At 42.2% G+C, this 15,066-nt stretch overlaps 1 protein-coding gene across 1 annotated transcript in view; it reads right to left on the bottom strand.

The window, feature by feature from the left end:
- srp72 (signal recognition particle 72) overlaps nt 1–15,066 on the bottom strand; it is an 83,353-nt gene that overhangs the window by 43,659 nt on the left and 24,628 nt on the right. Inside the window, exons 10-13 of the mRNA XM_052045316.1 lie at nt 10,685–10,813; nt 8,764–8,836; nt 6,599–6,663; nt 4,513–4,608 (exon numbers count right to left, since the gene is read on the bottom strand). Coding sequence (XP_051901276.1) covers nt 4,513–4,608; nt 6,599–6,663; nt 8,764–8,836; nt 10,685–10,813 — 363 coding nt within the window. The remainder of the gene's footprint in view (nt 1–4,512; nt 4,609–6,598; nt 6,664–8,763; nt 8,837–10,684; nt 10,814–15,066) is intronic.

Below are 15,066 nucleotides of genomic sequence, written 5' to 3'. Positions count from 1 at the left end.
CCATTTTTACATTAATCCTATCCAAACCCATTTTACTCTCTCCACATTCCCATCAACTCACCCCAGATTCTACCACTCATCTACACACTAAATGGCCAATTAAGCTACCAACCTGCACATTTTTGAGAAGCGAGAGGAAACCAGAGCACCCAGAGGAAACCTATGCAGTTGAAGGGAGAACATGCAAATTCCACACGGACAATTCCAGAGGTCACGATTGAACCCAGGTCACTGGAGCTGTGAGGCAATGGCTCTACTAACTGCACCACTGTTCTATCTGTGTATAACCATATGATTATTCTATTATGCACTGCTTTCCCAGCCTTTCTAGATATACTGTACTAACCAGATTCATTGCATTATTAAGTCTCTTCTGGATCTCCTGTCACAACTACCATTGCCCATTAGTACCCATGATTAAGAACCTTGCAATTTTTCCCCAGGGCTGAGTAAAAATTGTAATGTAGGAACAGTAACTTGGCAGCTCGAACTATCTTGATAAGACAGGAAGAATTTGCATCATTTTCACTCAAAACACAAATACCATATAGAGTCAAACAAGGAGTTTGACTTGATTAGCATCTTTCACAACTTCAATATTTCCCAAATCACTTTTCAGCTAAAAAGGTAATTTAGGAGGGTACTTGCTCTTGAAATATAGTGACAGGATGTCCCATGAAACTATTACTCCTTCACAAGTTATCTGCTCAACAGTATAGTCCTCATCTGTGTTCTCTCAAGTTAGACAGACACAGGTTTGAAAAGGTATGACAGTTAAAACCACTCACTGTCAAATCTGGCAGAATCTCAGTCCAGCTTTGGGCCCTGCTATCATCTACCAAAACTGTTTACTATTTCAACATCTTCCTGGAAAGCAGACAAAACTTCTGACTTTTTCCCATCTTCTCCATCTGCCTCTTCAACAAATGTGAAGATCCCATGGACTTTGTCACAAAGATTCAGATCATCCAGTCTTCTGCTTCTGGTAATTCCCCCATTTCCCTTAGTCAACTATGCAAACATTGGTGGTGTTATAGATAGTGTAGAAGATTGCCAAAGGATACAGCGGGACAGAGATCAGTTGCAGATATAGGTGGAGAAATGACAGATGGCATTTAATCCAGTGTGTTGCACTTGGAGGTCAAATGTAAAGGGAAAGTACACAGTTAAAGGCAAGACCCTTAACAGTGTTGATATACAGGGGGATCTTGGGGTCCAAGTCCATAGCTCCCTGAAAGTGGCTGTACAGGTTGATATGGTGGTAAAGAAGGCATATGACATGATTGCCCTTCTTCGTTGAGGCTTTATAAGACTCTGGTTAGGCCGCATCTGGAGTATTGCATTCAATTCTGGTCGCCCCATTATAGGAAGGATGTGGAGGCTTTCGAGGGGGTGCAGAAGAAGTTTACTAGGATGCTGCCTGGACTGCAGGGCATATGCTACAAGGAGAGGTTGGACAAACTTGGTTGTTTTCTCTGCAGCAGAGGAGGCTAAGGAGAGACTTGATAGAAGTTTATTTGATTATAAGAGGCAGAGATAGAGTAGACAGCTGGTATCTTTTTCCCAGTGTCAAAACGTCTAATACTTGAGGGCATGCATTTAAGGTGAGGGGGGTAAGTTCAAAGGAGATGTGTGGGTTCAGGGGTGGTAGTAGAAGCACATATGATAGAGGCATTTAAGAAGCTCTTAGAAAGGTATATGAATGCTCAGAAAATAGAGGGATATGGACATGGTGTAGATAGCAGGGATTATTTTAGTTAGGCATTTAGAGTAATACAGCACAGAAACAGGCCCTTCGGGCCAACTGGTCCATGCTGTCCAAAATGTCCATCCAAGCTAGATCCATTTGCCTGTGTTTGGCCCATAAAACTTCAAAACCTTTCCCATCCATGTACCAGTCCAACTGTCTTTTAAATGTTGTTATTGTACCCTCATCAACTGCTTCCTCAGGCAGCTCATTCCACATATGTATCACCCTCTGCGTAAAAAAAAGTTGCCCCTCAGGTTCCTATTAATCTCTCCCCTCTCACCTTAAACCTCTGATCTCTAGTGCTTGATTCCCCAACCGTGGGAAAAAAACTGAGTGCATTTACCCAATCTATGCCCCTCATGCGGTTATACACCTCTATACGATCACCTCTCAGTCTCCTATGCTCCAAGGAAAAAGTCCTAGCCTGTCTGGCCTCTCCCATAACTCAGTCCCTTGAGTCCTGGCAACATCCTTGTAAATCTTTTCTGCACTCTTTCCAATTTAATAACATCTTTATTGCAGCAGGGTGACCAAAACTGAACACAATACTCTAAGTGCGGCCTCAATTACTAGTTTAATTAGTTTGGCACAACATCGTAGGCCAAAGGACCTGTTCCTGTGCCGTACTGTTTCATGTACTAATTAGGTCAAACTTCTAATGACTCCTCACCTAAGTCACCACCCCATATGTTCTTCTTTCTCTTCTATCTTTTCTTGTGACCTCTCTGCTCAATTTGTCCATCAGACTGACCACCACCTTGACCTCTTTCCCTAAAATGATTGATTGCCTAACCTCCGTAAAGCTAAATCTACCTTTGTAACAATGCACCGTTTCTGTTCATCTTCTTTAAAATGCATTCGTTATTTGGGATGTGGGCAACAGTTGCAAGGTCAGCATTTATTGTACATCATTAATTGGCCCTGGGAAGGTTCATAGAATCATACAGCATGGAAACAGGCCATTCAGCCCAATGCCCATGCCAACCAGTGGGAACCCTTCCATATTAATCCTGTTGCCCAGCATTTGGTCCAGAGCCCTCTATGCCTAAGAGATTCAAGTGCTCATCAAGACACTTCTTAAATGCTGTCAGCAACCCAAATTCCATCACTCTCTCAAGCAGTGCATTCCAGGTACTTACCATTCTCTGGTAAGGGGTCCCCCCATCCCCTTTAAATCTATTCCTCCTTTACCCTAAACCCATGTGCTCTGGTCTTATCAAACTCTGATATGGGGAAAAGTTTCCTGCATTCCACCCTATCTACACCCCTCAATTTCAGATATCTCAGTCGTGGCCCCTCTTAACCTCCTCCAGTTCAGGAAGAACAGACCCAGCTTCTCGTCTCTCCTCGTAACTGAACTGCAACCCTGCGCTCTCTCCAGCACTATTTCAACCATCCTCTACCCTGCTGACCAGAACTGCAGTATTCCAGCTGAGCTCTGACCAAGCCTTTACAAAATTGAAGCATAACCTTCCAGCTTTTGTATTCAATGCCCTGACTAATGAAGGCCAGTATTCCATATGCCTTCCTAACCATCTACTGCATTGCCATCTTCAAGGAACTATAGATGTACTCCAATGTTCTTCAATACTCTCTAAGATCCTACTGCTCATGGTGTATGTTCTCGCCTCATTAGTGCTCCTAAAATGCATCACATTTGTCTGGATTTAAGTCCATGTACCATTTTTCAGTCTACACATCAGTACCTCTTGGCAGCTGAAGATGACCTTCCACACTATCAACAAGTCTGCCAATTTTTGCGTCATCTACAGACTTACTGATAATCCCTCCCACATCCACATCAAAGTCAGTCCCATATATTACAAAGAACAAGGGTCCCTTGTGGTTCTTGTGGGATCCTTGTTCTTTGTAATATATGGGACTGACTTTGATGTGGATGATCTTTGTGGGACACCACTCATCATGGGTATCCATTCACGAAAATAACCCCTCTCTTTCTCTCACAACAGGAATCATTTTCTCCATATCCACTCTGTTAAGACCCTACAAGATGTTTTATGTTTCAATCCAGTCCCCTCTCACTCTTCTAAATTTCAACAGATAGTAAGCTCTGCCCGTTAAACATTTCCTCCCAAGACACTTTGTCCATTCCAGGTATTAATGCAGTTAATCTTTCCTGAATTGCTTCCAACACATTAACTTCCTACCTTAAATAAGGAGACCATTACTGTGCAGTCCTCCAGATGCTGTTTCACCAGTGCCCTATGCAATCAGCTCCTTACTTTTGTATTCAAATCTCCCAGCAATAAATGATACCATTCTGTTAGCTTTTTTAATTACTATTCTTTTGCAAATCATGCACTTGGACATGCAGATCCCTCTGCATACCAGAGCAAGGCAATCTCTCGTAACTTAAATGATTTTTTTTCTGCCAAAAGAGACAATTTCACATTTTACCACATGATACGCCATTCACCAGATCTTTGCCCACTCACTTAAACCATCTCCTTAATAACCTCCAGATGATCTCTTCGTAACTTGCTTTTTGTGATATCAACAAATTTATACCTTTAATGCATCCATCCATATCATATATAAAATGTAAAGAAAATTCAAAAACCCAGTGACACACTATTTATTGCATCTTGCCAACCAGAAGGCCCATTTATGCCTACTCTGTTTCCTATAATTCAACATCAATAGCTTATCCTTCTGGCAATGCTTTGGTGTTTAATTTCTTATCATGTACTTGTCATTTCTGTGTAGTGCTCAAAAAACAAAACGCATAGCAGGGCAGTTACCTGGTGTTCTTGGTACCACTGGATAGCTTGACAGAAAATTTCTATTGCACTATCAATATCTTCCTCATGGCTATACATAGTAACTAAGGCTGACACCTATAGAAAAAGAAAATATTTTCAATGGATACAAACCAAGTGTGTAATTTAAGCTAAAAATTGTTCATCTTTGTAACATCAATAAAAATCATTACATTTGGAGAATTTAAGAACAATGCAAGTAATAATTCCATCAAATAAATAAATGTTCAAAAGGCATGATGAAGTGTTCTCAGATCACAAATCCTGTTTACTCCCACAACGTCTCCAAACTTAATATCTCAAAACCCAAACTTTTTATCCATTAAAATCATTCCACAAAATAAACCAATGAACAAGGAACTGTGCCACAATAAAGCCAAATCAATCCATATTCCAATACTTTACTCCCACAAACATGATTTTATTTTCAGTCAACCTGGAACTACTATTCAAGTTCTCTCCTGCCCTCAGAATCTTCAAAATATCCATGGAAGGAACTCGAAATGATATTAGGAACTGATTTTCCCTGTCACAAAACACCTTTGTCTGGTGTAATGTGCCAATATGGAGACAATGGCGAACCATTCTATGTACAAAGTGGGCCATAATCACTGCCAGAGTCATCACGAGATTCATTAACAGCAATATTTTGAGCCAAAATCAAGCAAAGGCAGATCAAAAAATATTGGTATATAGTCATACAGCATGGAAACAGGCCTCTTGACCCAACTGATCCATGCCAACTGTGTTGCCCGGCGAGCTAGGGCATGCCCTACATGCCCATCTGCCCACATTTGTCCCAGAGCCCTCTAAACCTCTCCTCTCCATGTACTTATCTAGATGGCTTTTAAAAGTTGCTAACGTGCCCGCCTCAACCACTATTTCTAGCAGCTCATTCCAAATATGCACCACCCTTTGCATGAAGAAGTTGCCCCGATGTCCCTTTCCGATCTCTCATCTCAGATCTTAAACCTATGCCCTCATTTTTAGTACCCACTTCCTGGGAAAAAGACTATGTGCTTTCACCTAGTCTATGCCCCTCATGATCTCATATACCTCTATCAGGTCACCCCTCAATCTCCGACGTTTCAGGGAATAAAGTCCTCGTCTATGCAACCTCTCCATGTAACTCAGGCCCCAAGTCCAGGCAACATCTTGGTAAATCTTTTCTGTACTCTTTCTAGTTTAATAACATCTTTCCTATAACACAGTGACCAAAACTGTACACAATACTCCAAGTGCAGCCTCACCAACATCTTAAAAAACCGCAACATAACTTCTCAATGCCTTCTTCACCATCCTGTGTTGCTGCTTTCAGTGAACTAAGCACTCCTAGGTTCCTCTGTTCCATAACACTCCCCAGGGCCCTACCAGTCACTGTACAAGTCCTGCCCTGGTTTGATCACCCAAAATGCAATACATCACATTTATCTGGATTGAAAGCCAATTGCCAATCCTCAGCCCACATACAAAGCTGATCAACATCCCTCTGTAATTTTTCATAACCTTCTACAATACAACTTATTTTTGTATCATCCACAAACTTACTAACCATGCCTTCTATATTCACCTGTATCTTTAACATAAAATATAGTCCTTTTATCTTTAACATAAATTAGCATCAGAGGAATCCAAGGGTGGAAAAACAATTACAGGTTTCTTCTGATAAATCTCAATTAGACTGATGGAAGGATGCATGTGGAACGTGTGGATTGGAATCACCAATTACATTGAGATGGACTATGACTTCACGATCTACCTTGTTGTGACCTTGCACCTCATTTGCACTGCACTTTCTCTGTAGCTGTGACATTTTACTCTATACTGTTATTATTTTTACCTGTACTACATCAATGCACTCTGTACTAACTCAATGCACTGTACTAACTCAACTGCACTGTGTAATGAACTGACCTGTATGATCAGTATGCAATGCAGACAAGTTTTTCACTGTACCTCCGTACAAGTGACAATAATAAACCAATACCAAATACCATACTATAACAGCAAATGTGTCACCTAATCACATCACATTCACTGCAACACAATTATAAATTTTATAACTTACCATCCCTAGTGTATTTGACTTTTCATCAATTGATCTCAAGATGTCACATGCTTTTGTAACATGACCTTTGGAGAAGATAACAAGAGTATAAAAAATAATGAACAGTTTAATATCAAATGCTTCTTTCATTTTGGAGACACGAACACTGCAGATGCTGGAATCTGGAAATCTCCTTGACCCCCGTCACTTTCCCCTTCAATCGCAGGAGGTGTAACACTTGTTCTTACTCCTCCTTTCTCACCCAGGAACCTAAACAGCCCTTCCAGACAAGGCAAAGATTCACATGCACCACCTCCAACCTCATCCACTGCATTATGATGCCTGTGGGTTCCTCTACTTCCGCGAGACCAAGCACAGACTGGGTGACCATTTTGCAGAGCCATGAAGTCATACAGCACAGAAACAGGTGCTTTGGCCCAACTCATGCATGCTGACCAAGATTCCCACTATCCGCATTTGGGCCATATCCCTGTAAACCTTTCCTATCCATGTACCTGTCCAAGTGTCTGTTAAATCTCATTGATGTAGCTGTCTCAACCACTTCCTCTGGCAGTTCAGTCCATATTCTTGATTCCCCAACCCTGGCAAAAAGACTGCACATTCTCCCTATCTATGCTCCTCATGACTTTATACTCCTCTATAAGATCGCCCCTCATTCTCCTACACTCCAATGAATAGTCCCAATCTGTTCAACCTCTCTCCACAACTCAGTCCCTTGAGCTCCAGCAGCATCCCTGTAAACCTCCTTTGCACTGTTTCCAGCTTAATGGCATCTTTCCAATAGCAGAGTGACCAAAACTGAAAACAATATTCCTAATGCAGCCTCACCAATATTTTGTACAACTGCAACATTTTATCCCAATTTCTATACTCAGTGCCCAAAAGACTGAAGGCCAGCATGCCAAAAGGTCCTTCACCGTCGTGTCTACCTGTGATGCCACTTTCATGGAACCGTGTACTTATACTCCTAGATCCCTCTGTTCTACAACACTCCCCAGGGCCCTATTGTTCACTGTGAAAGTCCTACCCTCATTTGTCTTCCCTAAATGCAACACCTCACACTTATCTTTGCGAGGACAGATACAGAGCGCCGACACTTGATCCGCAATGGCTATTTGAGCTCCTAGTTGCATGCCATTTTGATTCCCCTTCCCATTCCCACAATGACCTGTCCATCCTCAGCCTTCTCCACAGTCAGGGTGAGGCCCAATGCAAACGAGAGGAACAACACCTCATATTCAACCTGGGTAGTCTACAGCCTAATGGCATGAGTCATAGAGCAATACAGCACGGATACAGGCCATTCAGCCCAACCAGCCCATGTCAACCATGGTGCCCACCCAGCTAGTCCCAAATACCAGTTGATCAATATCAATATGAACACTGAGAGTTTTCCAATTTTAGGTAACCCTCCCCCCATCCTCCTCTGCTCCTCGCATTTTCTGTCCCTTTCCCAAAACCCGCACCACCGAGCAACCCCCCCCCCCCCCCCCCACAGGAGCCATCACCCACGTTCGCCCTCCCTCCCTCCACTTCCTGGTTCCATCCACCTACTACACACATAATTCATCCACAGGGTCCCATCCACACCCCCAATCTGGTTCTGACTCCATGTGCCATTCAGCTCTTCCCCCTGGGGTTCCCATTATCACCTGCTTTACTTATTGGAGCAATACACAGGATCCTTTGTGTTTCTCCTCATCTCCCTCCAGTGTCTCCAACCTTCACACTTCCCTCCCCCACCTCACTCCATCTGCCTCTCATTTTTTTTCCTTTGTCTGCCTCCGTCTATCATTCACCTGCCACTGTTTCCCAACTCCACCCAACCCTCCTGTACTTGGCACAACCTGCCTGCCATCTTTCACCTCTCCTCAGACTCCTGTCTCAATGCTCTCCTTCTCCTCTTTACACTAGCCACCTTCCCTCTCAGCCCTGATGCAGTGTTTCAACCAGAAATGTCGACAATTCCTTTTCTCCCACAGATGCTGCTCAACCCACTGAGTTCTTCCAGCAGATTGTTTGTTGCTTCTTCCAGATCAAATATTTTCCACTCCTCACCCACAGAAAAGGCCATTTATGATCAAGTATTGAACAGCAATTTCAAACAGGGTGGCTAAGAAACTACCATGCCAGAGTGTTAGAATGTTAGAGAGAGGGATGCCAACCTTGGACAAGATATAACTGTGCCATTGTCATCTTCAGTTCAACTGCATTTTCTGGGTGCTGCTCCAGGAAATCCTTCAAGTCAAAATGCATTGAAATACTGATATTAACTCATGGTTCTTGCACAACAAAACAAAAACATTATCCCCACAGTAAAGTTCAATATTATTAGAACCAGACACAGAGGCACAGGAGAGGGAGCAAAAAAAAATTAAGATATCTTTAGTAGTCACATGTACATCAAAACACACAGTGAAATGCATCTTTTGCGTGGAGTGTTCTGGGGACAGCCCGTAAGTGTTGCCACGCTTCAAGCGCCAACATAGCATGCCCACAACTTCCTAACCCGTACATCTTTGGAATGTGGGAGGAAACCGATTACAAGGATGACACCAGAAATAAAGGTATACATATCAGGAAAGAATGAACAGACTGGTTCTCTTTTCTCTTCTCAAATATTAGAGGTGCCCAAGGTAGATAGACCGTGTCATAGAAGCATATAAGAGGGTTGGATCCAATGCTGCCTGGTAGGCTATGAGCTTTGGGCCTGGTTGGAGGCCTTGATCATTACTCTGACCTCAAACACCCCAAGACTATAAATTGCACACTAAAAGCAGTGGTGAATTTCATTACTGACAGCTGTCTTGATGATAGGTGGCTCTTGGGAAGAGGTCCGTGTTTTCCCGAAGTCTTGTCATGGACCTTTATTGTTAGAAAGCAGTGTTGCATACTGTGGGCAGGTTGGTAAAAAAAAATCTTCGCTATGCAGACGTTGAATGAACACAACAAGTGAACCTCCACAGCATCCAAGGTAAAGCATTCCAAAAGGTTTATCAACCACTGACTGAAGAAATTTATCATCCCAGTCTTACATGTCTTGCCCCTTATTCTGAAAGTGCGAACCCTGATCCTAGACTCATCAGCCAGTCAAGCTCTTTAAGAATTTATATGTTTCAATAAGATTTCTTCACATTGTTGTGAACTCTAGAGAATACAGTCCCGATCTACTCAACTGCTCTTTTACTGGGATTAATGCAGAAGAGATCACCTTTGGAGGGACATTGAGACCTTCAACACTGATTTCTCTATGGCAATATTTCCATTGCTGTTCTTGCTTTTCTTTTCCCTATTTCCTGCATGCTGACTATGCCTTTCCAGGAGATTGGGCTTCTACCAACCCTGGTAGTTAAATTGCCCAGGTTGGTTAGTTTGCCTCCTTCTGAAAAGCATATGAGGTTTTATAGACTGAAGTCATGTTGAAAGTTTCCAGGGCTGGGTTATGTGTACTGATGACTGTCACGTTGTTACCGGGTACACAAAGTTTGAGGGGTCTGGGGCTAACCTCACAAGAATGTGGACCCACAGATAACAAATCAACAGATAACTAAGCTATACAAATGTTTGTTATCAGCTATTGCTACCCGATGACAGACTTCACCTGGAGTCAGAAGAAGCTCTCGAAACTTTGCAGCTGTCAAGCTCTCAGTCCAACACGTCTGCCCTGTGGGCTAGTGTCAGGTCTAACATAATGCAAATGCAGCAACCTCATTCAAATGAAAGAGAAGTCAGCTGCCAGGAGAAAGGTAATCAGTGGTTTTTTTGTAAAAATACATGTTAATTCGTTTTGAAAGCTTCAACAAAAAAAAATCATATTAATTTTACTATCCCAGCTGTTTTTGATTGATTGTGTAAGTCAAAGACATTGAATAATTGTAACTGTTTAGTCAGCCAGAACATCCACAAAGAAACTTGAAATGAATAAACACCTAACCTGCTTTTAGTGGAACTCAATCATCTTGGAAACATGGATGACGTGTATCAGTCAAGATTCGTAACTTATTAAATCTACAGCACTACAGTCAAATGAAGCCAACACATTTCAAATTCAATTACAATCCACAATATTTACTCAACCTGGCTTACCTCCAAGAGCTGGATAGCCTTAGTATGCTGCTTCTCTCGGCACATTTGTGCTGCCTGAATTAATACCGGTAGCGGAGTCTCTGAGTTCTGCTTCTGCAAACCTAATGTTAGTTTTCGACATTGGTCAGCCTAAGCACAAAATAAACCATTGTCCTTATTTCCAACAAATTACCCTGGAAGTAAATGAACATTTATATAAATTCATAACTTTTAAAAAGGTAGTTTATTTTGGATCCTTTCTGTTGTTAACAATAGAGGGAAGTTTTGTGAAGACCTTAATATCAGGTGTTCCACGAAGGTGCCAAGAGATGCCATGCAAACAAAATAATTAATAATTGTATGACTTGATTGAGCTTTCACTAGTTCAACAATACAGACTTAGGAACATTAAATCAGTTCTTGGAGTTTGTTTTGGAGGCAATTAAGATAACAAAACATTCCTCCCAAGTGAGAACATTACAGAACTTTTGTACTGCTCCCTATCCAAAATCAAGTCTAGAGATAGAGCATGTATCAGAACCCATGGCTCAATACTATATATTTTGACTAATTTATTTAAAAGACTAGATGTTAATATCAGGCAGCATGATTTCAGAGTCAAAGTTATTCAGCAGAGAAACAGGCCCTTCGACCCAACTCGTACATGCTGACCAAGGTGGCTAACTGAACTAGTCCCATTTGCCTGTGTTTAGCCTATATCCCTCTAAACCTTTCCCATCCATGTACCTGTCTAAACGTCTTTTAAGCATTCTAATTGTACCAAACTCTACCACTTCCTCTAGTAGCTCATTTGAATACCCATCATCCTCTGTGTGGAAAAACTTGTCCCTCAGTTCCCTTTTAAATCTTTCTCCTCTCACCTTAAACCTATGCCCTCTAGTTTTAGACTCCCCTACGCTGGGAAAAAGCTGCGATCATCCACCACATCTATGCTTTGCATGATTTTATAAACCTCTATAAAGTCACTCCTCAGCCTCCTTTGCTCCAGGGTAAACAGTCCAGGCCTATCCACCCTCTCCTTATAATTCAAGTCCTTCAGTCCCAGTAACATCCTTGTGAATCTTTTCTGCACCGTCTCTAGCTTAATTGCATTGTTCATATTGGATGGCAACCAGAACTGCACAGAATACTCCAGGTGTGATCTTACCAATGCCTTACACAGCTGTAACATGACATTCTAACTCTTGTACTCAATGCCATGACCGATGAAGGCAAGCATGCAATAGGCCTTCTTCACCACCATCTACCTGTGTGGCCACTTTCATGGAAATCTTAGTTGTTCCATTGGTCTCTCTGTTCGACAACACTCCCCAGGACCCTACCATTCACTGCACATGCTGGCCTGGTCTAATGTCCCAAAATGCATTACTTCACATGTTAAATTCCATCTGCCATTCCTTTGCTCACTTTCCCAGTTGATCAATATCCTGTGGCAACCTTAGACAACCTTCCTCACCATTCACAAAACCACCAATTTCCGTGTCATCTGCAAACTTGCTCATCATGCTACCTCATCCAAAACATTGAGATACATGTGTTATGGATTAAGTTACTATTTGGTGAATGTCGCTTTAAGACATAGCACAGTAGTGTGTGTGGCGTTATGACAACAACAACAACAGGAGATAATGACGTGATGACATTTTGGAGCAGTCAGTCAGTCAGAGAGAGGGAGAGAGACACCTGCCTGCTGGTCTTTGTACTGAAAGATGAAAAACAATAACTGTGTCTGTCACTACAATCCACGTTTGGATTTTTGGAATAATCCAGTGGAGTCCACTTTGTCGTTAACCTGCAGAAGGAAACAGGTACTTGTGTGGACGGCCACATCTTGAATGCCTTTCGGGGTGGCAGATACTTCAGAACAAAGGAATGGAGATCATCAGTGATTGAGGTGTTGTATGAGGTCCATCCGTGGAACATTTGGATTTTGTAATTACTCTCTATTTTCTCTCTACATTCAGTCAACAATGGCTTTGCAGAAGCCTTTGCTCATGTTTCACCTTATGGCTTGCTGAACTGAACTTTGAGAACTATTCCTAGACTTGGAGTTTGGGAATTTGCCACACACACACTTCGAGTTTAGTTTTTGGGGTTAATGTTTAAGATCTAACATTTTTACTTTTATTTTTCTTATTATCATTAGTTATTAATAAAATAGCTTTAACACTTATACATGACTCGGTGTGTTTCTTTTCTTGCTGGTACGTAACACATGACAAGCAATCTGAAAATCCTTCACTACAACCATCTGACTTCTTCCATCAAGCCTATTTTGTATCCAATTGGCTAACTCACCTTGAACCGTATGCGATCTAACCTTCCAGACCAACCAACTGAGCGGGACCTTGCTAATATCCACATTGACATCATCTACTGCTCGACCCTTGTCAATCCCCTTGGTCACCCCTTCAAAGAACTCAACCAAATTTGTGACACACGATTTGTCACGCATAAGCCATGTTGACTATCCTGAATCAATCCTTTCTTTTCCACATGCAGATAGATACCGTCTCTCAGAATCCCCTCCAGTAACATTCTCTCCACGGCTGCTAGGCTCACCTGTCTGCAGTTCCCTGGCTTGTCCTTGCAGACCTTCTTAAATAAAGGCACACCATTAGCCACCTCCAGTCTTACAGTACTTCGCCCATGGCCAACAAGAACACAAATCTCCCGCCCTGGGCCTCAATAATTTCTTCCCTTGCTTCCCACAATGTCCGAGGATACACTTGGTCAGACCGTGGGGATTTATTCATCTTTATGCACTTCAAGAATGCCAACACCGATTCTTTAATAATGTTGATATGTTTAAGGAAATACTGTTCTCTACCCTGAAGTCATTAACTTCCAAGACCTTCTCCATGGTGAAGAAAGATGAGAAGTATTCATTGAAGACCTCATACATCTCCCACTGCTCCACACAAAGACAGCCACACTGATGCTTAATGGGACCTATTCTCTCGTAGTTACACTTTGGCTCTTGTTCTTGGAATTCCAAACATCAATGCTTCCTCAAAGTTGCTACATATTAGGTCACATGGGCAGAGGCTAGAAATAAAAGCATGCGATCATTTGCTGGGAGCATTGTGCAGATTGCCTGTCAGTGGGAAATAAAGCAGATATATAGACAAAGCACAGGGTTACATCTGTAAGGTATTTCAATTCCCCCAATATTAACAGGGATTCACTTAGTGTGCTTGGGCAGGGACTGAATTTTTAAAAGAACATCCAGTACAGCTTTTTGAGCCAGTGTGTAAACTGTCCTTCCAGGGAAGGGCAGGGCCCAATAATCGGGAATGCAACCAGGCAGCTGTCAGTGGAAGAGTATTTCTAACTCTAAATCTCTAAGTTTTAAGGTTGTTATGGAGAAGGACAACCAGAAATTGGCCCTGAACTGGGATGAGGCTGACATCAATGTGATAAAATATAACCTGACAAAAGTGGACCAGGGCCAGCTACCTGCACCTAAGTCTACAGTTGACCAGCGAGGGGCATTCAAATATGAAATAGTGAAAATTCAGGCTCAATGTGTTCCTGAACTGGTAACAGTCAAGACAAATGAGCCCAAGAAATCCTGGATATCAAGGGATAAAGTAGCTTATGGCAGGATTAGACAACTGAAAACAGCGGAGGCCCTGCAGGAGTATAGGAAGTTTAAAACAAAATTTAATTGGTCAATCAGTTTATTATTGCTACATGCACCAAGATAGAGTGAGAAACTTTTGTTTTGCATGCCATCCACATAGATCATTTTATCACATCAGTACATTGAAATAGTACAAGGGGAAAAACAATAAAAGAATGTAGAATAAAGTGTTACAGTTACAGAGAAAGTGCAGTGCAGGCAGACAGTAAGTTGTCAGGCCACGATGAGGTAGGTTGTGAGGTCAAGGGTCCATCTTATCGTACTACGCGTCCATTCAATAGTCTTATAACAGCAGGACATAAGCTATCCTTGAGCCTCGTGGTACGTGCTTTCAGGCTTTTGTATCTTCTGCCTGATGGGAGGGGGAAGAAGAGAGAATGCCTGGGCTGGTTGGAGTTTTTGATTATGCTGGCTGCTTTACCGAGGCAGCGAGGTATAGACAAACTCCATGGAAGGGAGGCTGGTTTCTGAGATGTGCTGGCCCGTGTCCACAACTCTCTGCAGTTTCTTGCAGTCATGGGCAGAGCAGTTGCCACACCAAGCTGTGCTGCATCCAGATAGGATGCATTTTATGGTGCATCTATAAAAATTGGTGAGGAATAACAAGGATATCGCAAATTTCTTTAGCCTCCTGAGGAAGTAGAAATGCTAGTGCAATTTCTTGGCCATGGCATCTACATTGTTTGACCAGAGGAACACTTTAAAAAAAGGTGTAATTAAGAGGGCAAAAAAGGTG

The sequence above is a fragment of the Pristis pectinata genome, chromosome 2 (genome assembly GCF_009764475.1).
Source record: "Pristis pectinata isolate sPriPec2 chromosome 2, sPriPec2.1.pri, whole genome shotgun sequence".
NCBI classification, from domain to species: Eukaryota; Metazoa; Chordata; class Chondrichthyes; order Rhinopristiformes; family Pristidae; genus Pristis; species Pristis pectinata.
This window is presented reverse-complemented; position numbering and strand designations above follow the sequence as displayed.